General features: G+C 41.1%; 1 protein-coding gene across 18 annotated transcripts in view; it reads left to right on the top strand.

The window, feature by feature from the left end:
- The window catches only part of ABLIM1 (actin binding LIM protein 1), a 187605-nt gene that overhangs the window by 92965 nt on the left and 67610 nt on the right, over positions 1–27030 (top strand). For all 18 annotated transcript variants that reach the window (XM_038140682.1, XM_038140698.1, XM_038140694.1 and 15 more), the window contains exons 3-6: positions 8547–8730; positions 10170–10279; positions 23681–23807; positions 24971–25064. In XM_038140682.1, coding sequence (XP_037996610.1) covers positions 8547–8730; positions 10170–10279; positions 23681–23807; positions 24971–25064 — 515 coding nt within the window. The remainder of the gene's footprint in view (positions 1–8546; positions 8731–10169; positions 10280–23680; positions 23808–24970; positions 25065–27030) is intronic.

Genomic DNA, 27030 nt, shown 5'->3' with positions numbered 1-27030 from the left:
TTTTACATCATACTGTTAAGTGTATTGGATATGCTTGTAGTCCTGCTTCCCTAGGTTGTGTCAGAGGCTCTTAGGCACTCCATGACTGCTTGGCATGCGTGTCAGTGGTGGCTGTGGCACTGCAGGAGCACTGTGACTTATGTCTCCATGTGCACCAGCCAGCTCAGGACATGCTCAAGCGTCACGTAATGTGAGCAGACAACCGCCCTCCCCAGGAGCTCGGTGCTCTGTCCATCTCTGGAATCTTTCTAAGAACAGAGGAACTGCTTCCTGCCAAAGAGGACCAGTAAAACCTCCACTGACTGACGTGTTCCCGTGCCCCCATGATAAGATGGAGCTGGCTGGGACTGTGCCTTGGAGAGCCCTGTGTCTCCAGCTGGTGTGTCCTATCTGCCCACCAGGGCCCCTTCTATTTGTGGCTCCTGACAAGAGCTGATGGGAAAACAAAAAAGCTGAAAATGGTGTGGCTGTCCCCAGGAAGGTGAGCTCTGCCATCCTCCTGATAGCCAAAGAATTTCAGGCAGGCAGCAGCTGACTGAGAGCTGGAGTTAACCAGGAATGATGGACAGAGGAGGGATAAGAGACATTTAGGAGTGCAGTTCCAGGAACACCATTCAGAGCAGTTGTCTTTGGCTGTTTCATGACAAAGTCCCTTACCTTGCCAAGGAATAACACTGGTTTGTGTTACAAATGCAAATATAATAGGATTCTGCATTACCTCCTGGTGTAATAAATAAGCTTTAAGGTCTGTTTTAGCAGGAGTACATCACTCTTACCATACCAAATTGTTACTCTTTACAAGGCAATGGAAGCAGCAGGCTGAGAGGAGGGAAGGTTAGATGAGGAGGTTGAGCTGGAGACATCATTGGGTTTGTCTCAAATAAACATTACATTAACAAGAATTAATAAGTGGCTTATGAAGAAGTAGAAGTTTTTCTTATAAGCATCTGTGTACATGAATAACTTTTCTGGAATAACCAAGACTACTCACTGCAATGCTGTTCCATATGTAACTGTGTGTGGGATCAGGCCCTAAATTACAATGTGCATGAGCAGAGATTTTAATATCTCAATTTAAATTGTGATCTGATACAAATGATAATTTTCTGCCATTGTCAGTTGATTACAGTTCACTTTCCCCTATTGCATGTACTAGTGGAGGAAACTTGGAGGCTAGCAAAATTGCTATAATAAGGCTTTATTATTAAGCCTGTGATTCATCTTTTGGGTTAGAGGGAAAAGCTGGTTTCAGTACGCTGTATTGCTTAACAGAAAAGGCTTTAAGCTTTCATAGTAACAATGGAAAAGTTTACATAGCTTGATTTTGGTACATGCAGAGATTGGTTGAATTATCTTAGCAAGATAGGGTAGTGTTTGTGGTAGGAGTGTTTCAAATAGTAGATTCGTGATGTCAAATATGAATTGTAAAACTTAGATTTTTTTTTATAGTCATGTAGACTAAACAAAAATTTAATCTCATAATGAAGCAATCCTTCCATAAGAAGGTGGATTGTGTCCTTAAGTTTTTTAGTCCTCACTATCACAGAATCATGGAACGGTTTGGGGTGGAAATTTAAAATCATGTCATTCCAGCCCCTCTGCCATGGGCCAGCTTGCCAAATCACTAGACCAGGTTGCTCAAAGCCCTGTCCAGCCTGGCCTTGAACACTTCCAGGAATGGGATATCTGCAATTATGTGGAATAAAGGTCAGGTGAAAATGTTTTTCTGTGTATCAATGTTTCACTTGCTATAGTGATATCAAATATCAAAAGGCAATTACCTGCTAATTATAAGGCAAAGACAAGTCTTGGCATCCAGGAAGCATTCCACAAACCTAGAGTATTCCACAGGAAAAAAAAACCAAAACAACAAACTAAACTTCTATTAAAACATTGTTATAAATCAGCATAAAGCAGTTTCTTAATTATGGAATAAATGTGGTCATTTTCCTCTCTTCAGTTAGATGTCTCTCGAGCTTAATTTGCAGAATCCTCTGTGGTATGTTTAGGTTCCAGGCACAGGTCTGGGATTTTTATGTGGTGACTTTTCAAGGTTATATCATCTGCAGTTCAATGAGCCTGACAGGGAGGGGGAAGGCTTCCTAAGTTTAGATTTTGGGATGCTCTGTAGTCCTTTGACTTTGAACTGGATCTTCCTCCCTTGAAGAACTGGGAAGAAGTCAGGGTCATGTAAGCAGACACTATATCAACAGGCTGGAATGTGTTTTAAATCATTAGTTCTTTGACCTTTGATCTGTCATCAGATTCCTTCAGTGGCAGCAGGAGGAGGCTGCAAACAGGCTGCTGGGTAGGGCTATAAATAGTTCAGTGTCAGTGGATGGAAAGTTTAAATATGAGGCCATTCTTGTAGTAGATGTCCAGTGCACTGTTTGAAAAGATCTCTGCATTTTCACAAATTCTTCTGGAACAGAAACTGATGTGTGGATGTGATAACTCACATGTGGGTAGACTGTGCTCCTTCCTGAGCATCATGAATTTACATGAGGTCACTTGAAGCTCTGAATCACCAAACCAAGATCCAGGTAGAAATGGGAATCTGTTGTTTCTGGGAAGCTCTGGAAATTTAAACAGAGGTTAAAATTTCTCCCATGCCAGGGAATGGAGTTCCGATGTGAATTCATGCATTCAGGTGGCTTGATGTGAAATCAAACCTCAGTTGCAGCTGTGAGACTAATTGCCATTTCTGCATTTACATATCTTAGCTGCTGTGTCTTGAAGACTGTTCTTCTTGCAGTGATCCCTACTGGCATTTCACTTCAGGTTCAGTTTCTTCCCGTTATGAATAGATCCTTACTTTTCTGTTGTGGTTAGAATACTATTAATGACAAGTGATTGATACCAATCTTAGTTTTGGGCTTGAGGTCTCTTCAGGGACCAAACATTTGACAGGAAATGAAATTAATTGCACTACTTGGCTGATAGTGATGAATGCTGACAGATGCCAAATCAGATTTTAAAAAGCTACTGGATGCCTTTGGAAGAAGAGGAGCAGCAGGATGATTAACAGGTGCCTGATGAGCGGGGCAGAGCATCCTTACAAAAACCCAGAAAGTTTCTTGGCTTTGTGGTCAGTGCATTCTTCATTTGCCTGGCTTGGATGAGGTTTGGGTTTGTTCTATCCATAAATTCCTGATTTGCTTATTTAAAATCTTTTTAGAGAGATATTTCCTCTAGATAGTTACAGTCAAGCCATCTGGGGCTAAACTTTGACATTTTCCCACTGATTGCCTTTTCTTCAAGGTTCATTTCCCACAGACCTGTAAACGACTTTGATCTCCACCTCGTGCTTAGTTTAATTTGAAAGGTGTTTTAAATGGTTGAATGATTCCTGCCATTGTTTCCATCCTGGTGCACAAACCACTGATATTTCAGTGGGGAAGCTGTTCACACTGCTACACTAATATACAGCTGCTGTTTGCTTGCTGTTGAGCTCAGGTGTGAGCTGTTGGCTGTTGGATTGCCAGAAAGACTGAAATTCCTGCAAGTCAGGTGCAGGCAGGAACAACTCCCAGTGCAGCATTATTTGTGCCTCCAGTGCTGGAGGACTGAAGGCAGGGTCATGGCATTGATCAGGAAGCTGATCACGTTAAAACTGAGCTCATGTGAGACTCAGAATTCACTTTTGGTGAATGCTTGCATTGAGTGCCCAGGGGTTTCAGTCAGGTGCCCCACTGAGAGCTACTTGTGACACAATGAGAGCAGCACTCAGGAGTGGTGCAGGCAGGATGCTTGCAGTGGAGCATCAGGGATTTTCATGGGAAGAGGAGGAAGGCCTAACTGAAGGCTAGAGGATGCTTCCTAAGGGGGATCTCAGGCCAGTTTAGGAGAAGAAGGGAGAAATTCAATCTTGTCTTTTTCTCAGGAGGTGTTTTAGCTGCTAAACCTTTCCTCTGCCTGATGTCAAGCATCATAAAAGCAGATTTTAAGGTCACCTGTATTTGTTCCATGTTCATGTATTTGATTTCCCAGCATTGTTTCTTGTGTCAATCTGCTGAAATGAGAAGAGATTCCAGAACCACTGGGAATGCTGGACATCAAATAGCTTCAATCAAAATGCATCTCTCATCAGTGTATGACAGAAAAAATCTCCAGTGACAGGAGTGTGACAAATGGTCACTGGGATCTCTGTTACAGCTTTTGGTAACTGCTGGATGCATTTCTTACTGGTGCCTTGCAATCTCCCTGCCAGGGTACTGCTGCAGCACAGCTTCTGAGATTCACTGTTCCTGTGTGCTCTTCTGATGATGCTTGGGTGTATATTCATTCTTTAAATGAATAATGTCATCAAGAAAAGTGTTGGGAGTAAAAGGCAGAAGGAGACTTGGTTCATTTGAAATGCAGAAACTTTAAACTCTAATAAGAACTTGAACCTTGCTTTCCTCAATATGGGATTTGTTAAACTCTTATGTGAAAAAAAAGAAACAGATTTTCCCTGTGTATTTTTTTGGATGTAGGTGATACACTGAAACATTTCCAAATTCCTTTCTACCTTCAAACAAGAGATCCATTATGTCCTAAGAATAACTGTTGTATGACTATTTCCCTGCTTGAAAACAGCACCATTATGCCATGAAGCTGAAAAATACAAGAAGGAAATAAAACCCCAACAGGAAATTGAATTTGCACCTTATTTAATGCACAGTAACAAAGTAGATCATTAGAATTTCTTAATGAATAGCATTCACTTCTGCAGACTGAGAGCCCACATTCACAGACTCTCCTTGTGTGGTTTTTTTTTCTTCCGTGCTTAAACAATTTTTACTTAACATCAATATGGAGTTAAACTCTCCCTGACAGTAAGGCTATGGAAATCCTAAATAATGCTCAGTAGGATCAAATCCTGCTTTCATTCTCTTTGAAGAACTCTGATATTTTCATTTTTATCATCACCATTAGAACTTGGAAGTGACTCACCTTAAGAATGGTTCAGGTCCCTGGATCCACAGGCAGCTGGATTGCTCATGACCAGCCCAGATTTCCATGACAGACCCTGTAGCTTTGGGAGCTGACAGCAGCCCTGGCAGGATCTACAACCTTTCTGTGCTCCAAGGATACAAAATAGCAGCTCCAGAGAGTAGCTGAAGACAGAAAAAGCTGGTGGGTGGGTGTTTTCCTTACAGTGGGAGGTAGAACTCTATTCCAGCTTATTCCATTCAAAAGAGAGGCAGGCTGGTTTGTTTGGAATATGAAATTCTTTGATATACAGACTCTGAGAGAAAGGCTGAGATTCTCCAAGAGCTTTTGAAGATAATGGTTTCTTTTTTCCTTTAAAGAAAAATGCTGGCTTCTTTTTTTGGGTTTTTTTGGGTTTTGGCTTTTTTGTTTTGTTTTTTTTTGTTTGTTTGTTTGTTTTTCATGGGGTTTTTTTTGGTTTTTGGGTTTTTTTGGTTGTTGTTTTTTGGGTTTTTTGGGTTTTTGTTGGGGTTTTTTGTGGTTTTTTGTTTGTTTGGTTGGTTTTTGTTGTTGTTGGGTTTTTTTGGTCTTTTTTTGTCTCTATGCTTGTCGTACCTTAGGGAACAGAAATGCTCCCCAGAGTCTCCTGTATCAGAAAGAGGGTTTTGGTCATGAAAAACAGAATTTCTTCCATCATACTGAGCAGGAAGGATCTTGGGGAAATACTTTTCTTCTGTAGAACTATTTCTGTGCAGTGGATGTTTACAGAATACCTCTTGCTTTTTGCCTGCTCAAACATGATTTGTGCATCACTATTGGCTCCACAAAGTCATTCTTTCATTTTCCCCATCAGCATAGGAGAAAAAATATCTCATGTTTACAGCTAACTGCCATCATTTAGGTATAAATTTTTCTTTGATGACATGATATGTGTACCACAGCAGTGGCATAGATCACACCATCAGAATGAACTGTACATGTGTAGAGTTCACAGCTGATTTCTCTCCACTGCCTCTGCTGCTTGAGGCATGAACGGTGGTGGGCATATGGTCTTTCTTTTTAATAAAAGACAATTGTAATTCCTCCCTTCTTTTTTGTGGTTTTTCTACGGAAGCCATAAATACGTGTGCTAAGGCAGTATGTGTCAGCTTGAGGGGATACATTGGCAGAGCCGGGACTTCTGCACAGTTGCAAAAAGCAGCAAAAAGAAGAAAAAAGAGCTGTTCAAATCCCTTCCCTGTTACACACCACGGTGTACACAGAGTGTGGTACAGCCACGTTTGTCCTTTCTGATTTGATCTCTGACTCGAAGTGAAAGCAGCCGGCTGGAATAGCATTTTCCCAACCATGGCTGTTAACAGTCTGGGTGACCCTTGTTTTTCCCATGTAGCTTAAAGCTGTGATTAGTGATAGGAGCACATGTGCTAAATTGACTGCAAAAATCCCTTGTAATGTGGGGTTGCCAGGGCTTGTTTCTAATTCTTGCAGATTGGTGTGTGCTTCCTGCTGTGTGTGTGCCAGAGACGATGAATCTGCTGGGGGCTCCCATCACGAGCACTTCTGCTTGGGCCTGAATTCATGGCTTGCCAGTGTGGGAGAACTGAACTCAGACATTCTGAGTTACCTGCAGAATGAGTTAGAGATTGGGTAGAAAGAAGAGTTCATAAGGAAAAGGGCAGTAGAAAGAGCTTCTTTTTGACAATAGCAATTGCTGTCTGTAAAAGACTTGTGAAATATTGAGCCCCCATTTCCATGGATAGGCTTGAGTCCCTGTGGCCATGTATGCAAGGGGGGTAGAGCCTAATAACTGTGAGTGCATGAACCCTTTCCTTCCAGTTCTGTAGTAGTTTTTGCAAGCAATGATCTCCCACCTCTTTATGATGCTGAAGCTGGGTTTTCAGAAGAAGCTAGAACAGAAGTGGTATTGAAAGTTACTTTTGATCATCCCAGTTTATTAAAGCCTTGCCCAGGCAGGTGAAGGGGGCCACAGTGACCAAATGAGTTCTTCAAAAAGTGACTCTTTGGTAGAACTGGGGATCATAGTAAAGAGCCAGAGAGTTCATACGTGGAGCTCCTGAGGCAGACCCAGCTGCACACTGAGCACCTTCAGCTTGAGGCTGAAAAATAGATATACTTGGATGTTAAAGCTACAAGGTAAATTACAATCTACGATTTAAATAATCACACAGACACATGAGCACTCCATAGCACTTCATGAAAATTAGCAGCTTCTAAAGCATCTTTTAAACATTAAAGCAGAATTCTCCATTTCTACATGAATTAATGGTAAGGATCTGCCCAAAGTAACTTAGAGAAGCAAACAAATTTTAAGTAGGTTTTCCACTGGACCTCCAGTGGAAAATTTTGTAGGTGTTACCTGTACATTCTGCCTAACAGGATACTTTACTGTTAATTTGAAAATAATATTTTTAACAAAATGGAGATCAGTAGAAGAAAAAGAAGGACTGAAAGTGTTTTTTTTCCTGGAGGTTTACCTAAAAAACCAGCTTGGAACCTTTTGCAGCATTTTAACAGAGCCTTAACAGTAGTTCTTTGTAATTCTCCTCAGTCGCTGATAATTGAGTTTTGTCTGCTTGTTGATTTAATGCCACCATGAAATGTAATTTGTTTGCACATGGAATATTATCACTGTCTCTGCAGAAATGGGAAACTGGAAGAATGCTGGTACTGATACTGCTTTCCTTCTAAGCTGCATTTTAGTTCTGTTTATTGTTGTTCTATTAATTATTGTTACAGTAGCAGTTATTAGACCTCCAGGGCTGGGCAACAGACAGAGGAAATTTGCAATCCCTGCCCCAAATGCCTTGCAATTTTAATTTGCAAGGCAGGTAGCTAAGAAGATACTGTACTGCCCATTGTAACAGCACTGAGGATGAATTTTGAGTACAATATTGTGCTTAGGACTTGTGGCAGAAAGAGGAATCGAACCCAGCCCCCCTGATAATCTTTCTGTATTTCATATTTAAATTTTCAAGGACTGTGTAACTGCAAGGACCTAGTGTACTGCCTATTTATTTTTCCTCAATACTCAGAATCTCTGACATTGAATATTTCTGATATTTGATCTGAACAGACTTGAATCTTATGAAGGGTGATGAGATGGAATTCCTTGCAGAGTTAAGTTAACATGCTAGACTGCTGTGAAGAGTGGTTTCTCTTACTGAATTACAAAGATACAGCAGTATACAGAGGAGCAGGAGGAGTGCCAGAAACCAAAGTGCCTGGGAGCAGCTGGGTATAAATTTTTTGTGATACAGGGGAACACTAAATAGGTAGTTTCGAGTTTTGTTCAATCCAAGCTAAAGGCACAGTGTGAAATTCAATCTCCCATGGCACTTCCTCTTAATGGGGTTTGGCTGTTAGAGGTAGGATTGCTTTCTGTCTCTGTGTTGACCAGAAATGCCAATGCAGGACTCTGAATATTTTCTCAAAGCACAACAGGCACCTGGTGGTGTGTTCTGGTTTGAGTGAATAGGCATTTTACAGTGGAACAACTGCCAAGTCACAGAAATCCTTGACTGGCTCTTCACCCTTCTACTGATACAATTGAGCAGCTAACATCCTTAGCAGTGATATTTTTCTAATCTGTGTGGTTTGTTTTTTGATTCCAGTGTGTGGCTGTGACCTGGCACAAGGAGGCTTTTTTATTAAGAATGGAGAATATCTCTGCACCTTGGACTACCAGCGCATGTACGGCACCCGCTGCAACGGCTGCGGCGAGTTCGTGGAAGGCGAAGTAGTGACAGCCCTGGGGAAAACTTACCATCCAAGCTGCTTTGCCTGTACTGTCTGCAAGTAAGCCATCCCTTCAAACAACACGGCAGGAACCCAGTTCAAGGAAAACACAATGAAAGGTGTTGCCATCAGACAGGAGTCTCAAGACAGGCTTCTCTTGAGGATGCATTTACTTTGTTATAGAAGATCTGCTGTGGATCTGACTTGAAAAGTCTTGAAAATGACACTCATTTATATGGGGGACATGGCTTTTGTGTGACACGTAGTTCCCTGTTCTCAGAAAGTTACTCTCATGTCTGAAAGAATTAAGTGTCAGGCTTACACACTGAGGTAATGATGTGAGTTTGGGTGATCAGCCCAGCTTGGTGGGAGAAATGAAGTGAAGCAAAATTCTGGGTGCTACATTTGAGCTCTGAGGACAGTCAAACAATCACATAAGAGCATGTGGCTCTGGGAATACTGGGATTCTCCCTCTTCCCAAATACTCTTTCTCGTCCCCAGTAAGAGAACCAGTCTTCAGTTCTGAGCAAGTAAGAAGGAGTTAGCTAAGGCTCTGTGGATCAGAGAAAGGTGGCATTTTAAACTCCTATCTCTGATAAGTAGTTGAAGTATTTTTTCCTTTAGCCTGGTACATTTTTCAAGCCCTTTTCTATTGAAAGAATTTTGATTATTTTCTGTTTTAAATAGGGTGTTAGTTTCCTGCATTTTGCTAATCATATAATGTATACATTGCAGTTTTATTTCCCAGGGACAGTGTGAAACATGACATGACTTGCATCACTCTTTTTATGTTGAATGAACAAAAGATGAGTCTTGGAAATTCATTAATGAAATTCAGTATTGCTGCTGATTTATTTTTGGCCCACTTAGAGATGGCAGTGGAAAGGAAACGATGCCTGAAGCATTTTGTTTTGTTGAAATCAGCAGTAGATTTGCTAAGCTGTTTTGGAGTGAAGTGGGGGTGTGCACTCAGCAGTTAACACTCCTTATTAAAGATTTGGAGTTATTAAATGTTGTCCATCCTCTGCTTTAGGCACCAAATAAGAGTTAACAGCAGTGTCAACTTCTGCCTAACACACATTCTTAACATTTATGAGTGACTAACTCCACATTCCTTCACCAACCTCAAGAACAGTTCTGATTCTTTGAGTTCTCTTCTGTATCATTTGCTATCCACAGCATCACACTGAGACCATCATAAATGTAGGTGTTGTGTCTTAGCAGATTTCACTGTCTCTACTATTCAGATAAAATATGTTTGCTAATCTTTTAAAATTGAAAATACAAGGCAAGTCTAACCTCTGCTCTGCTTGCATCCATGGATTGGATTTCTTCCAGTGCCTGGCATTGCCAAGGCCACATTGCAGAAACTATTTGGCCTGAGTTTCTGTAAAATATTGATTGCGCTGGAGGAAGGCAGAAAATTCAAGGCATGGGGAACAGAGGAAAATCTCTGGCATAACCTTTGCAAAAATACATTTTTCTTCTGAACTTTCCAGGCGTCCATTTCCACCAGGAGATCGAGTTACCTTTAATGGAAGGGACTGTCTCTGTCAGATGTGTGCTCAGCCGATGTCCTCCAGCCCAAGAGAACTGTCTGCCTCAAGCAGTAAGTTGCCATCTCATTTCTGAAGCTTCTCACTTTTCCAGGCTCATCAACATTTGATTGAAACTAACATAATGCAATCTTTTGGTGTTTTTATTTTTATTCACATTTGGAAAAGTGAACTATGTTGAGAATTTCTGTGTCAGTTTTTTTTTTCTTCATTAAGTGTCTGTTACTACAGATGGGAAGAGACACTTAGACATTTCAATGTGAAAAAATGACTTTTCCCCAGTGACTGGATTTTTAATTTTTTTTTTAAATTTTGCTTTGATAGGCGCCAGAAAAGTATCAAAGTGATAAAAAACCTGATGTTTCAAAGTCGATAGATTCTATTTCGTTAATGAATCATTGAGCAAGTTTAAGTATTCAAAAGAGGATGAAGTCAGAGGAAATTAATTTTCTTCTCCTATTTAAGAATTCAATTAAATTATCCTTTAAAAGGAGTATCTCCAGGATTATGCTTCCAGTAGACTGATGCCACAGTGATACTGTGAGCAGAACCTCAGGAAACCATTATAAAAGATACAGGAAGCAAATTAAAGGGAAAGATAGCGAAGAAAGAAAGTTTGGGAGGGAAGTTAAGTTGGCTTGCTGTTGTGTTTTAACACTTTTAAAAGGTAATTTGTAAATTACTGATATTAATCTCTGCCTCTGGTTGTTAATTTTTTTTAATCTTTGGGGGTTTCTTTCTCTGACTGCTGGATTGTACTCAGCACTCACCCAGTGTAGTTTTATAAATCAAAATGTCTACAGCTTTCCTTGGGACACCGGGTGGTTTTCCTTCAGGGAGAAACTGTGCATTTTCTCCTGGTACTTGGCTTTGAGATCCTGGGATTATAAAGTGCTATGGAAAGACAAAGATGGATTATGTTTGTGCTCCGTGGATGAGTCAAGTGAATCTCAGGATATCTGATTTGCCTGAGAACATGTAATCAAACCCTTAGACAAAGGGAAAATGAGACTTTTTTTGTTATTGTGCCTCTCTGTCTGGGAAGTAATGCTTTTCCTCTATAATTGTAGATTTGCAGCTGAAAATGCACAGGTCCTAATCAGTTAAGGAAGAATTTAGGAACCTGCAGAACGGCTTACAAGGCTTAAAAAGCAACATAAAAATTTATGAGGGACTTGGGGCACCCTGAGAATCCTTCTGAGACAGAGGAATGATGTGGAAATTGATACCTAGGGGGCATAATTGGCAAGGAACTGCAAGGCATGGGGACCTTAGACAGTACTGACCTTCTTTTTCTAAACATGCCAGAGCACAGAAGAATCTGGCTCTTCTATGGTGGCACACCTGTCCAGCAGTGTGGCACTTGCTGCATGCCTGACTCCAGGTGCCAGAATGCCCCTAGAAAATGACAGGTTAGCCTTGTCTGATGCTTAGCAAGCCAGAGAGCTGGATAGTCATTTCCTCACAGCCATGCTCTCTACTGGAATGGCTTCTTGGCTTCCACACTGACGCCAAGGATTATAAAACAAGCAAGGATTATAAAACAACATTTTTTGTGGCTTGTGATGAGCTTTATTGGGGTTTTTAATCATAATTGTGTCCTGCTGACAAACTGGTTTGCCAGTACACACAGCAAGAGAGCTCCTGCTCTCAACAGCTTAGAGTGCACTACTTTGAAATCTGTAGGCACCTGCCGTGGTGCATCTTGTTCTTTTGTGGACAAAGACTTGCAGAAATGTGTAGTAGAGAGTTTCGGGTCATTTTAGTGTGAAACTCTCCAAACAGACTAACAAAAGTGAGAACAGCTTATGTTGTAAGTTCAGAACTAGTCAATTAAAAAAATCAATGAAGCATCCTCTGTCTTCAAGGATTTGCCAGTTGCTGCTTTAGCTTTGTGCAAAAGTTGACTTAGATACAGAAAAGTATCTTGCTGGCACCAAAGAGTTAATTTTAATTAGTGTAAAGTACTTCAGATTACTTCCAGGTTTCTCCTGCTGGCTAATACACACATAATTTTTTTTTTTCAAATGCTTTGCCATTTTTTGAAAGGATTTTTTTTAAAAACAAATTCTTTTAGGGGAGACTCAGATTCACACTATGCATCTGTTTCATATCCTATACTGCTGTCAGCTTCCCATGATTAATTTCAAGTGGCTCACTAGAGGAGACTTAAAACAAGGGAAGTTTAAGGGAATTCAGTAGACTGCAAATATAACAGGTTTGATTGCTTTGTGTAATGTGAAAGGAAGCTTTCTATCCTAGAATGTCTGCATTAATGCTGACATGCCATTTTCCAGTGTCTATTATTTCACACAAATGAAAACTCACTGACAGCTTTGCTTGGATGATTTCAAGGAAAATCAAATGTGTTTGAGTAAAGGGGTTAATACCTTGAATAACATGAACTTGAATATTGTTACACTCTGTTGTAGTGCACAGCAGTGAAAATCAGATGCAAAAATATGATTTTTTTTTTCCTATTTACCTATTTATATTAGTAATATATTTCTTTCACTGCACATGTGCTACCTGGAATTATATCTATTTTCTTGAAGAACCAATTCAGTGACTCTGTTTTTATTCTAAATTTTTAAAATTCAAATGCAGTAGAGTAATCATAATTTATAATTTAATCAGTCCTATTCCTTGGCTACTGCTAGAAATACACAGTGCACTAACTTTGGGATCTTCATTCATTCAGCAGGAAATCCAATAACAAATACCTGTAAATAACCTTGCAGACAAATGACATGAGTGGTGTTTGGTTTTGTTATTGTTTTATTTCATATGACAGCTTGATAAATGCCATGTGAACTGTAAAGCAAAGTGACTGGGACAGATGTAGAGCAGCATAGAAACAGGGGACAAGTAGATAACACTGACTAGAAGTGAGGTGTTGATGCCTTGGATAGTTCAGGGTTTTCAAGATTCTGTCAAAGACATGAAGTTTTTTTCTTTGTGGCCAATAAAGGACAAATGCAGTAAGTGCTGTTTATGTCTTTAGCAGTGCCCAGGTTTTTTATTCAGTATCATGATTGCCTGATTTGTACTGTCTTTAGTTCTTTCTACTCACTGTTGTGTTCTGGCTGCTTGGTAATCCACTGTGTTTAAGGTCCATGTTGTCTCTCCAGAAAACCAGTTGTGCAGGCACCTGTTATTTCTGAATTTTGGGCAACACTGCAACTGTGCAGTTGCATGAAATGCCTTCCTTTAGGGCATTTTATCAGTGAATTCTCCCCAAGGCAGCTGGTAAATGAACTGATGAGGACTTTGAAAATAAAAGTCTCCAGTTTAGTCAGACCTTAATTTTTAAAAAGTACCACACTGGCTTCCATTTTTTCTTGATTGGAAAGAAAAGGAAAAAAATCTTCTTTTCTTTTTCTCACAAGAGATGCTGTGAGAAGTCCAGCTGAGAGCAGAGCAGCTGTACAGAGATCCCCCCACTGGGGACAGGCACAGGAGGTGGTGCCAGCAGGCTGTGGAGCTCGAGCCAGCACTCTTCTGGCCCAGGCATCATCTTTGGAATCCCAAAGAGACTACATGTCTTTGAATATAGTTTAGTCTCTCTTCCTCAAGCTGAGGTTTTTTTTTTTCCTTGGGAAATTCACTGTTTCCAGAATAAAGCACTTCAGTCATAGGAATGCTGTGTCATTTTCTACCTGAGGTTGAGCCCTTTCTCTTTTGGTTCCTTATCTGGGTGCTGGTCTGGAAGTTTTAGTTATTTCTGATTATCTGTTTGCTGAAACAAGTGATATACAAGAACTAACTAAGAAATTGCATTTCAAGTGAAAAATGTGTTTCCTGGGACAAACCTCCCTATCCAAAAGAAAATGAAGCATTCCAATCACCTAACAGAAGTTTTCATTTTGAAAAATTCATCTTTTAAAATGGTGACAAAGACTTTCACCATTGTTTCTTTTCAGTAAAATAGAAACTTGCGTGTATAAATTCCAGTGGTGATGCAGTTTGGAAAGGAGCAGAGGGAAGATACTTCAACTTCCCTTTCTTTGTCAGAGTCTCTCCTGTGAGTACAGAGCATTACAGTGCAGCCAGGACGTGGACCAGGGTTTTCAAACTGACCCACAGAGTGCTCCATGAATAATCCTGGGTGCAGCTGTTCCCCAAGCAGCCGGCGTCCACGTGGAGATTTCACATCGTGTTTTGTGTGTTTGTCCTTGTCTGCTCTGCACATTATGTTCTGGCTCAGAGAATGTCAGCTCTTTGGGACAAATGCCTTCATGCCTATCAGTACAGAGTCTAACAGGCTTGGATTTGGCCTCACAACTGGGGATCTTTGCTCTATTGTGAGATAAATAATAAGCTTAATGCCTAATGGACTTGTGAGAAAAAGGTGTCTTTGCTAATTATTCAATAGCCTTATCTCTTTGAAGAAGATGCAGGCAGTAAAGTTCCCAGTAAATAAATGAAACTTCCAACAAGGTTCTGGAAATACTGAAGTAAAGCAGAGCCAACATACCATACCTGCTGAAGGAGGAGGAGATGGGAAGGAAAAAATAGGAGTCATCTTTGCCTCACCGCCCAGAAAGTAGCAGAAAAGTGAGCTTGTATTTGAAACAACAGAACATCAAAATGGAGAAGCAAATTTACTTTGCAGTCCTCCTTTAAAGGCTCTTTAATTCTTAATGCAGTCCTATAGTCAGGACATAACTGTCCTTTCATTAGATAAAAATACAAGTGATTGCTGCCAAAAGTAATGTCAGAGCTGATGTATAAGCATCACAAATGTTTCCATTAGAAATTAGCTAAAATGGTTGCAAAATTCCTTTTAATCATAGTTCTTGGGAAAGGTCTGCAGCTTGGATTTGTAACTGTTCAGCCACATTTGACTAATTTTTCATTATTTTGTTCTTTATAATTTTTTCCTGGAGCTCTCTGAAAACTCCTTCAATTCCAGAGAGAATTTAAAAGTGCAGGGGAAAGTTGGCTGACTGTTGCTAAGCAAGATATCTGCAGTGATTTTAAAAGGAGTTGAGCAACATCCAACACATGATTTTGAGCTTATTCTTAGGAAATGTTCCCCAGTTTCACTCTGTGTCAAAGCTATACAGGTACTTGGCACAGGTGGAGATGGGCCTTGTGAGAGACACTGAGCTCACTTTGTCTTAAGGAATATTCACCCACAGTATCCACAACTTCAGTGATTTCTCTGGGGAACTTAGAGAGACTCAACAGTTTTGGTTGTGAGCATGAAATTTTAAATTTTAATTTTTTAAAATTTTGAGCCTTAAGCATTTAATATTTTTTGTGTGCTGTGACACAAAAATTTTCTTATTTCATTCTTGGCTTGTCTGTTTACATAAGCAGAAGCACTCCCATATCTCTGTGGCATTCAAGCCTGGGTTTGGCTACTGGAGATTCTGTTGAGGGTTTGAGGAGGAACTTGACAGAAGGGGCACACCTTGTCCCATCTCTCTCTTTTTTTTTTTTTTTTCTGTTTACCATAGAATAAAAGCATACTATGGACATCACTGTTGATTGACTTCAAACACTGTGATTTAAATCATTGATTTTAATCATGGTTTGCTCAATAACCCAGGAAACCTTGATTAGACTGTCTGATTGTAACCTTGGATTACATTTAGATTTTTAATTATAAAATACTAATTGATAAACATGAGGGTACTTCATATCTGTACACATCTACTTAAGCTAATATAGCTCTGCATAAAGTCATCATATTATTTAACATCTATATTTTTCCCTAACAACTGTTTTTGCTAATGAGTTGTCAAACTCTATTTGAATGAAAGTTGAAATTTTATTTAGAATGCATAATGTATCTGTGGATATTTTTTACTTTCAGAAATTTGCTATGCACAGGAAGCATGTAAATGAATTAAAATATATTTCGGTTTTGGAATTTATATTTTTCAAGAGTCTGTAGCTTATAAAACTATTTACTTTGGATCACCATGACCTTAAAAATTTTGAAAGTGGGATATCTTTATGTACTCCAATTTTAAATAGGAAAACGGAAGCAACTTTATTCCCTGTGTTTTCAGATCCCACTTCTAACTCTGATTTATTTAAAACTTTAAATTCAGATTTTAAACTAAACCCTTTATTTTTTAAATGCCACTATTTAATTCTCCATTTCTTTAGTCTGAATTTGATTGTAATAACCTTGCAGGACAACTTCATTTATGACTTAATACAGCCTACAGTGGGTCTAAAATTTTACCCCATCCCCCTTTTAAGAATAAAAGAAGCAAATCAACGTTCATGGCATGATAAAAGTTCAAGAAATTATGCAAACCCAAGCAGAGTTCCTTTCTGGCAAAAGCCATTAGATTGTGCCTAAGAATATGCAATTCTTTTAATGACACTGGCCAATTTGTATGATTGTTTCAAGATGATTTATTCTTTTGAAGAATGCTTGCAGTTTTTGAAGCATTTTCGTAATGTGAATTACTTTCTAGGATTAATTTAATTTCAGTTTATGTCCTCACTCAGAAAAATGGGTAAATTACTGAAGTAGCCTCCATTTGCACAGCTATTTCCTAGTTTATAAGGACTGGTATTTTAATGCTGCTTGATAAATTGTGTTCAGTCCTTCTCTGGAGGTATAGAAGCTTTGTTAGAAACTTAACCCCTGGGAGATAGAGATAGAGCAGCAACTGTATTTAAAAGATAGTTGTGGCAGGGCAGGAAGTTTCTGATTTATGAGTTTTCTGTCAGAAAATTCCTTTCAAAAAATAACTGTTCTTCAGCAAGGTGTTTGCAGTCCAGTTTCCCCGTTTCTTTTGGATGCTTTTGTGTTGCAGTAAATTGGACAGTACTAAATATGTGTCAGTTCTTATTTGCCTGTGTGTAACCCCATCTTGAACTTGGAAATCAAAACACATCCATGTCCTTAGGTTTTACTGGAGGAGTGCTACTCCAAAGCTAATTCCAAAGGAAGTTCTGGGGGAGGTGCAAGGAATTCCTCAGTAAATGGGTGTTGCATGAGGAGGGATCACTAGCTTGGAGAACACAACTGTGGAGGAGATCCCCAGGGACTGGGGTGTCTGGGAATTGTCATCTTCAGAAAGCCTGCCAGGTAGTCAGTCAGGAATCAGAGGTCACTTCAAAAGAATGTGAAAAGTGAATTAGCTGTTAGCTAGACCGTAGTTTGCCATATGTTATCTGGGCATAAAAACCTTCCTAAAGGTTGTCATAAGTTTTATTCCTGTTTTGGGGAGTTTGCACCCTGTTGGAATTGCTTGTTTTCCAAGAATAACAGTTGAAAGTTATCCAAAATAGTCTGCAAATGGAGAGACACAATGTGCTATCTGTGAACTGGGTATTAAACAATGAAGCTCTGAGATAATGGTGCAGCTCCCATGGGGTACTGGGAGTGGGAATTGTGACCTTGAATTCAGCAGGAGCTACTAAAACGTGGTAAAAGAAATAATGGGATAAAAGACTGACCTCAGCTTATGGGTACCTGGCCCTGGTTTATCCTTTAGAGTAGTTTTACAGGTGGGGCTCTGGGGGTACTGGGATGGGAAGAAACCCAAAAGCTTTATCTTTCTTTTATAGGACAATTAAAAACTCTTCTCTTTTGTTGTGTGTAGTATGTTTGCTCTTTCTTCCTCCTCCTGTTTCATCCACCCTATTATTCTCAGTTCAGATACCTGTGTGAAAGATTGGGTTGAAGAGGGAACTGGGATTGGTTAACTTGGTGATACAATTTTTTCAGGGACAGTTTGCTGGACTGATGTGTCAGAAGGTCATTTGGTTTGGTCTCCTTTGGGAATGAGGAGTAGAAAGATGTGGAAATGAGGAATTGCCTTTCTCTGTTAAACACTTAAATCAATACAGACCCAGCTGGGGGTGGGGAAGGGCATTCAACCTTCTGAATCACTTCACATTAAATCAGGTGATGAAACAGCAATTTGCAGTAATCACAGAATCATTTAGGTTGAAAAAGATTTCTGAGATCATTGAGTGCAGTTTATGCCCCAGTACCACTGTGTCAAGCAGACCATGACACTGAGTGACACATCCAGGCTTTCCTTAATAGGCCCCAGGGATGGCAACTCCAGCACCTCCCTGGGCAGTCCATTCCAATGTCTGATCACACTTTCTCTGAGGAAATTCTTCCTAATGTCCAACATAAACCTACCCTGGTACAATTTAGATCATGAATAAAGACATTAAACCAGACTGGGCCCCATACTGGCCCCTGGGGGACAGCACTAGTGACTGGTCTAATGATACATCCAAGATGTACAACAACGTGTTTCTTAAAAAGACAAGTCAGTGTTGGGCACTCAGATGGTTCCAGGGACTTGTGCTGCAAGCAAAGAATGCCAGTTCATGCCATTGGGATTTCTTTCCCTATTTAATCAACTAAAATAGTTTTATTTTCTCTAAGTACTTGTTTTGAAAATATCAGTTTTTCCCAACTTGCCATTTATAATAAACTGTCAAAGCTATACTGCACTTCCCATGGGAAATTTATTTCCCTCCATTGTATGAGCCCAGCCTCTTATTGTTAGATTTCAAGAGTACAAGGCTGCCTATGTGGGTTTGTTTTGCCTTCAGCAAAAGGGCAACAGTGAATTTGTTCTGACAAACATTTCCCATCCTTGCAGGGGCAAAGAGAAGGCTTTGGCAGCAGATTTCCTGAGTTACATGCTCAGATCGAAATCCTGCATGTAAGATTCCCAATGTTGTATGTCCTTCTCTGACTTCCAGAACTTATCACAGCCTCAGTGACCAAATGGTTACGCTTTAAACTTCGAAAACGTTTGTCATGCTGGGAACATGGTGAGTTTGTATTTTTAGCTTTGACAGAAATATCTTGAAGATCTGGAAAAGCCTGCATGATATCCTCAAACCTTTCCATTTTAAAGCAAGGCTTTAGAAGGTGGTGCCTGATCTGTTGTTAAAGGGTGACTGAGAAAAAAATTGTGGTCTCCCCACCTCTATGAGAAATTGTAATTGCACAACCTTCAAATCACCACAGAAGAATTACTGGGATATAAGTTGTTTTTCAAGGTGACTAAGAGCTATTTATACTTAAGAGATTTCTTGACCTTGACTCCAGTGATAATATTTGCCTCTTTCATCACTTGCAAATTACTGGCTCTTTAGGTCCAGCTATGTTTGACAATGTATTTCTGTGTAAGTCCAATGAAAACTTATTGTTTCTTTTAAGTATTAAAATAATAACAAAAATCCCCCAATTCTTCCCTGCTTTTCCTGTTTCAGAACAGAAGCCTGCTGGTGCTGTCTTTGTAAAGCTCACGTATCAGTGTTTTATGAGGAGGGGAAATAGTTACAAAAGGAGTGTAATGAGAGTACAAAATACCTGTGACCTGGGGGGGTTGTGGCAGCTTTAGACTTTATCTGTTAGATATGTGCTTCTGATAGCCATCAGGATTGAAATGAACTCTTTGGTGACTTAATTAAATCAGACTGCTATTAGCTGTGTTCACAGAGCTAGCCCTGCATGGAGCAGAGCTGGTGTAATCATTCACATGACTTTGCGTATCCCTCTTTATTGGGTCAAAAGCACACAGAGATGGTTTCTCCTTCAAAAATCATATGGGATGAGCAGAGAATGTGGGCTAAAGACATATTTGCTATTAAATTGGTAAAGCAATCCACATGGGAGTGAGTAAAGTCCTACTCTGTGTGCTGAGGGTTAATCCCGGAGCTGTATCAGCTCTGAGCTCACCTGTGCACTATTGGCTGAGAGCAGGGGAGGGAGGCAAAGGCAGAAAATCCACTGCTTAATTTAGACAGTGACAAATGGCTTGCTGTGCAGGATGCTTCACTCCTGGATGTCCGGGGTGGTGCAGATGCTAAAAAGGGAAACACATTTTCTCATATCTTTACAAGCAAGGTGTCATGGGTGGCAGCTCAGCCTGACCTGTGTCTTTTAGTGGGGCTGCTAAAGGTGGTAGGAGAGTGGAGGTCTAAATCATATCTTATATTATTGTGGTGTGCCCTGTCCCCCCACTTTCCCATGCTTTTGGGCTGGCTGACTCCACAGCACAGTTCTTTTGTCCAGGCATTTTCTTTTGTACCCAGACATGTCAAATATGACATATATCTAAGTGCATATGGGAGCTGTGCTGCTCACTCTGCATTTTAACCAGCACGCTGCACTGTCCGCCTCCTCCTCCTCGTTATCTTGGCACTGCTGAATGTGTCATGTGCAAGGAATGGCAGGAAGGAAGAATCCAGGTGATACAGCAAAAAGAAGATGCAAGAAAGCTCAGATTCAAGGGGTGCAGTCTGTTAGAGCCAGGTATGAAGCCAGAGAGCACCATGGTGGGAACCACTGCACACAAATTCGGGAAGGATTGTCAGGCTTTTCACTCTGCTCTGGCATATGGTTGTGGACCACTGTTCTTACCTCACAGCCCTTTTATTTGCAGCATGTGCTAGTTATAGGTTAGACAGATACAGATTGTGCCTAATGTGATACTGAATCCTGCCTGCATACTCTGGTGACATTCAGCCAAGGGCTTAAATGTGCCTCATGCAGGCCTGAGATCATAATGGCTTTTATTTGTAGAATTTGGATGAACAAATGGTCTTTTCTTAGCCCAGCCCAGCCCTATTCACTTTCTATTTTAGGAGATAATGATAATTGCAAGCTTTTCATGTATATACCCAACAGTTTTGTCAGAATTAAAATCAGATTTATTTAAAAGCCATCTCAGCCTAATACAGCAGTACTGGGCTATTAGTTTACTTTGCTTCTAGAAATTCAGTGTGCCTGTTGTATTAGCAGAATGGAAATGATGTTAATTTCCTTTTGCAAAACGTCACTGGTGCTATAGAAGAATCAAAGGATGTTGCCAACCCCTGTATTAAACGTGAGCACAATTCTAAGTCTGGTGTTCAGACTTACTGTGATTTGGCTTACAAAGAAGCAATTAAACAGTCAGAGGTACTTCATGGATCCCTACTTCCCCCATGTATCTGGTTTTGGAATCAATAAAGATGCTGGACTAGGTAGACCTTTTGTGTAAGGCAGTTTCTCTATTCCCACTCCCTCGGAAAGTAAGCGTTTTAAAAATCTCTTTATTGATTCCATTTCTGAGAAATTTCATCTTCATGAAGATTTCAGCTTCACTGAAGTTTCCCAGACAAAAATGAAAACAGCATGGACAATCCAGCAGATTTTTTGAGTGAAAATAGAGCAGGGAGTGCATCACAGTGTGCCAGCCCCCAGGTTGGCTATGGAGGCTGACACACTAGGAGGAAGCAGGAGTGCTAGGGAGCTGAGAAATGGGGGCTGTTTTCAAACTGCAGCTCAGCACCCACTGGGGCTGGGGGGAGGATCCCATTTGCTCTCACAGTCAAAGTCATGTTGCATGATTTCAGATTTAGCTTAATGAAATGAGGGCTGGAAGGGACCTCAGGAGATGATGTAGCATCCTCCCCAAACCAAAGGCGAGATCAGCATGCCAAAGCCACTCTGACACGTGTTTGTCCCTTCCTCTCCCTGTGCTGGACATTCCAGAGCCTCCCTTGGTGACCTGTTCCAACCTTTGCTGTCACCACAGACTGGCATGGAGCCTTCAGCTGTCATGGCAGAGCAGAGGGATACATTACATGGTGTCACTCCTTGTCATTTCATGATTTCAGCTTGTAACATATGTCCTCTAGAGCACAGTCCTGGTATTAGGACATCTCAGGGCTGCTTTTCAAGTCCAAGTTGTGTCAAAAGTCTGACTTGCATTTTGTCACAAGATACCACCGTGCTTAGTCCGCCTCCCCTCCTTTTTTAGGGGATTTGAGAAGAAGAAGAATGCTGATAGGAAGAGGGACATGCAGTGGTGGATTCCTGGATAGCAGGAATGTGCAGCACATATTTGGGGTTCTTTTGGCTCATTATCCAACAAACCAAAGTCATGCCCTTTAGTCAAAAGGACCAACTCTGCTCTCATTATCACTTGTGGTAATAAACTTGGACTTGCCCTTTTGCAAGGCATGGTGTTGCCTGGTTTAAACCCATGAGGAGATGAAGGTTTTTGGGCTGTACCTGCTCAGTCAGCTTGAGCGTTGGAGCCAGGGGGATGTTTTCCCTGCTGCCTGGGCTTTCACATCTCACATTGCTCAGTTCTGTTTGTCTCCATGTCTTGTGATTTGTTGATGTTTCAGGCATTCACCAAAGGAGCACTAAGTCTGGACACAGTAATATCTGGGAAATCTTTTGTTCCAGGCTGTCTCTGTGGCTTCCATGAGTGCCTCAGCTGATGGGCATTCCCTTTCCACTTCACTGGGCTTCCAGGCCCTTCCCTCCCTCAGTCCTGTCCCCTGAGGCTGGGCACAGAAGCACAACCCTTGCAGTTCAGTGCTGTCTGCCACATCAGTCTCTTCAGATCTTACCATGTGCTGGACTGCCCCTTAACCAGAAATCTTTTTGAGTATTTTACGTTTGAAGGGAGAGGAATGGAAGCTTGGGGCTGAGCTAGAGATTTCTGATGTAACATGAGATATTGTGGCACCCCCTGGGACAGAGTGCTCCTGGCTTCTGGTTCCCTTTCTGCCATCAGGGTCCTCCAGGACTGATTGCAGTGAAAAGTGACTACCAGGAAAGTACCAAAACTCCTGAGCCAGAGTTCTTTTTCCAGTTAGAGACCAGGAGAACTTCAGCTTCCCATAGCTGTGGGGGGACAGCAACACGCCCTCCCTGCAGCCCTCACAGGGCTGTCAGCCCTGCCCTGGGCTGGCCCTGCAGGAAGGTGTGTGCCCTGGGCTGTCCCTGGGGTTGTCCCTGGAGCAAGGTGTGTGCCCTGGGCTATCCCTGCAGGAAAGTGTGTGGCAGGAAGGTGTGTGCCCTGGGCTGTCCCTGGAGCAAGGTGTGTGCCCTGGGCTGGCCCTGCAGGAAGGTGTGTGGCAGGAAGGTGTGTGCCCTGGGCTGGCCCTGCAGGAAGGTGTGTGCCCTGGAAGCTGTCCCTGGAGGAAGATGTGTGTCCTGGAGGGTGTCCTTGGAGGAAGGTGTGTGCCCAGGAGGAAGATGTGTGTCCTGGAGGCTGTCCCTGCAGGAAGGTGTGTGCCAGGGCTGTCCCCCACACACGGGGCTCTGCTGCCACCCAACGGGGACAGGACAAGTCCTGGCGCTGCTCTCTCAGCTCCATGCAAGCTCTCAGGGTCTTGCTGAAGCAAAACCTCAGACACTGCTTGCTGTAGGAGACAGGAACTTTCTGCAGTGAGGACTTCTTCGTAGCTTGATCCTGACAGAATCTGAAGTTTGTACAGAGCTTGCCAGGTGGTCTCAAAAACAGAAGTACTTTCCCTCTTCTAGTGAGAATGTCTGTAATGAGAAATATTGATTTGGGAAGGGTTTAAGGACAGGAAGAAGTACCTTTGCACTGCTGTGCAGTTCATCCCTTTGGCTAGCAAATGCTATGACAGGTGGCCAGTTAATTAAGGTTAATGAACCAAGTAGCTGACAACAAATGCATCTGTTTGCTTGTTTGCAGATTGTGCTGGCTGTGGAAGAGACATCAAAAATGGACAAGCACTGCTAGCCCTGGACAAGCAGTGGCACCTGGGGTGCTTTAAGTGCAAGGCCTGTGGGAAGGTCCTAACTGGGGAATACATCAGCAAGTGAGTAACCTCTGTCTGCTTCTCTTCTGAACTCATGGCATGGTTTTAGCTGCTAGCAGAGAAGAGCTTGCAGCAAAATTCACATCTGGAAGTCCTGTTTTGACCACTTGTTCATATACACCAAAGTCTTTGTTCCCAGAAAGAGCTGAGCTGGGAAAGTGATCTGCAAAATGCAACTGAAAGCTCATGTTTAATGATACCAGTTTAAAATACCAGTCTAAAAGAGGTATAATTCCACATTCCCCTAGAAAATTAGGTGGATTGTTGCACATGTTTTCTGTAGTAGCCAGATAAAGCATTGTGTCATTTTGCTTTCCAGCATGTGATTTTGAGGAAAACAGTAGGAATTTGTACATTTCTTACCTTTGCTAGATAATAGATTAAATATGATGGTGTGGTTGACCTGATATTGTATTTCTTACCTCCATATAAGAAAATAATGAAGAGAGTCTTGAGTGCAAGAAGGTGTACAGGAAGAGAATAGGGAAACGATAAAAGAGCAGAAATGAAGAAATAGATCCTTTTTTCCCCTTCAAGCATAGAGCAAAGAGAAAAAATAAGGAAACAACGTACATTTTACAAATCTCTCATTTGGGTGTGTGTAATATTTATAAGAAGAAGCATCTGCAATTTCTCCAAAAAATTCCAGTGCTTGAGAAATGCTCCTAGGCTGATTAGTGTTTCCACTTTTACTGTACGTTCCTTGTTCATACTAAAATACTACATTACCTTACACTTAAAAGTAACTGCTTATAGCCTTGCAGACTACCAAAGGGGTTTTTTGGTTTGTTTTTTTCCTGAAGTGAACAAAATCTGTCTGCTTGTGATAGACTGGCATTTCCCCTCAACCCCAGAGAGAGCTACACTGATTCCCTGTAACTACACCACCTGTAGGTGTAGAGAGTCTGCCCTAAAGAAGGAGGTTTACTTCAGTAGTTTGTCCTGGATGCCTTCTCTGGATGGAAATTTAAGGAGTAATTCTAAGAGGCATTAGTGAGAATGCTGTTTTTGTTTCTTGTACTACAAAGTGCTTCCCTTGAACTCTCCCCATTTACCTGGGTCTGTGTGTAGGAGTTCCAACCTGAAGACAAATGAAGAGAGTAAGTCATGCTGTAACCTGTTTAATAAGAAGTGGTTTGTAATTTGTGTATTTTCTTTTTCAGAGATGGTGCTCCTTACTGTGAAAAGGACTACCAAGTTCTTTTTGGAGTCAAGTGTGAAGCATGTCACCAGTTCATTACTGGGAAAGTCCTAGAGGTAGGTGTTTTGTGAACTAGAGTTTATGAAGAATTGAGCCACCCATTATGTCCTTACTTAACTGCAGAGAATACAAAAATTCTCAGAGAAAGGCTTCCTGCTGATTCTAGAACAAAGTTGCTGATTTTCAGAATTATTTTCAGTGTTTTAGTTTTGCAGTCATCAGGAAAATGTGTGATATAGAATTAATTGCACTAGTTTCTATGGATCTATGGTTTCTGTTTTCCTCTCTTCATGGTGATCTGCAAAGCATATTGCACTGCTTGTTCTGTCAGATTTAATATATTTACAGAAGTAATTTAAGTACTAGAATCACTTTTGGCAACCATAAGTTTGTCAGAGCTTACCACGTGAGATTTACACATGATCTGAATGATGCTGAGAAGGTGAGAGGGAGAAATGTGCTGGAGAGGTAAATTATGTGTTCAGAAATGAGAAGGCAGAAATCATCTTAATAGTCTGCTTTGCTGACTCTTATTTGGCGTCCTCACTGTTCTCACTGAAACCAGTCAAATCTTTTTAGAGATGTCAGCACCAGCCTCCATCTCTCATGGCTCTGGGAAGCCCCCCTTTGACCTGGAATCCTTGAACTATGCTTGGATTCTGTGTGTCATGACTGAATTGTTTAAGGGGCCAGAACACAACGGACCTTCCTTGTCATTAAGATATGAGAAACAAGACTTAACTCTTGTCCCTGTAGGAAACTCTGCTCAGTGGAAAGAACCTAAGCCTTGAGCTCAGGTCAGGAGCTGGAGTAAATGTTTTTGAGTGAATAACTGAGAATAAACCTGAAAGTGTCACAAAAAAATAAAAGCAGCTGGAAGTTGCAAGTGACAGTGTGTTACAGGTTCCCTTCTTTGTGTCCCATCTACCACACTGTGTCAGCCCTCTGGTAAAAAGTGTCAGGTTTGACCTAAGATGGTATTGTGGTTTTAGTTGTGGAGGTTTCTCTGGTTCAGCATTCAGAATATGAACCAGTCACCATGAGGGACTCAGAGCTCCTGTGGACACCCTGAGCATTTGGAAGGATGCACAGTTCTTTCATTAGCCAGACTCTCAGCCTGCCTCCTTTGAAATGTGTATCTAATTCCTCTGGAGACCTGCACAGATAATTACTGAGAGCAGCCTGGGTTTTCCCCTGAGTAGGAAGGCTGTGTCTCTGGCTTTCTTCTTCTGGCCTGCCACCATCTGCTAATCTATTCCTGTCTACTGATGAGTTTTTGAAATTTAGCATTGTGTGTTGGAGACACCGTAGTTGCAATGCTGTGCAGGAGGCTCTGCAGGAGAGGAGTAATTGGATTTGTGAGATTGGGAAGCATAAAATAATTCTAAAATTGTTTTAGGTTTACATGACAGTTGCTCTCACCTATAAGCAATGCAACCTATTCAGATGGAAATGACAAAAGAGAGGGTTATTGGAGTCTGTGGAGGGCTGGGAAGAAATAAACTATTTCTATCTGGAGCATTTTGTGAAGTAGCTGTGAATATAGCAAGGTTGCACTCATGTTACTCTTCCTAGCATCAGCGAGGAAGAAACCTAACTGTTTGAGGGGTCATGAGCTGTGTCCCATCAGAACTGGATAAACTGAGACTAAGGAAAGATTTGTTGAATTGACCAGGAACTTGGCTGTCCATCATAATTTAAGCTAACATTCAGGGATGTATCCCAGAATCTTGGTGCTCATTTTGGTCCCAAGATGAGTTTCTCACTTCATAGTTCTTACTCTTCTATGGCTGTTTACTATCACAAGATAAGACAGTGTTTGCTGCAGAAAGAAAGCATGTCCAAACTCTTCCAAGGGTGTCCCTCTTTTAAGAGTCAAAATCAGATAAAAAAGATAAAGTTATTTCTATTTAACCTGGTCCCTGCAGCATCAGAGTTTTGTGATGAATTAAAACCAGAGCTTTTTAACGATCTTGTCAGTAATGGAAACATTAGGCATGCTAAGTTCTGGTTAAGACTATA

Source organism: Motacilla alba, chromosome 6 (genome assembly GCF_015832195.1).
Source record: "Motacilla alba alba isolate MOTALB_02 chromosome 6, Motacilla_alba_V1.0_pri, whole genome shotgun sequence".
Classification (NCBI taxonomy): Eukaryota; Metazoa; Chordata; class Aves; order Passeriformes; family Motacillidae; genus Motacilla; species Motacilla alba.
Note: the sequence above shows the minus strand (reverse complement) of the source record. Positions and strands in the feature narration are given on the sequence as shown.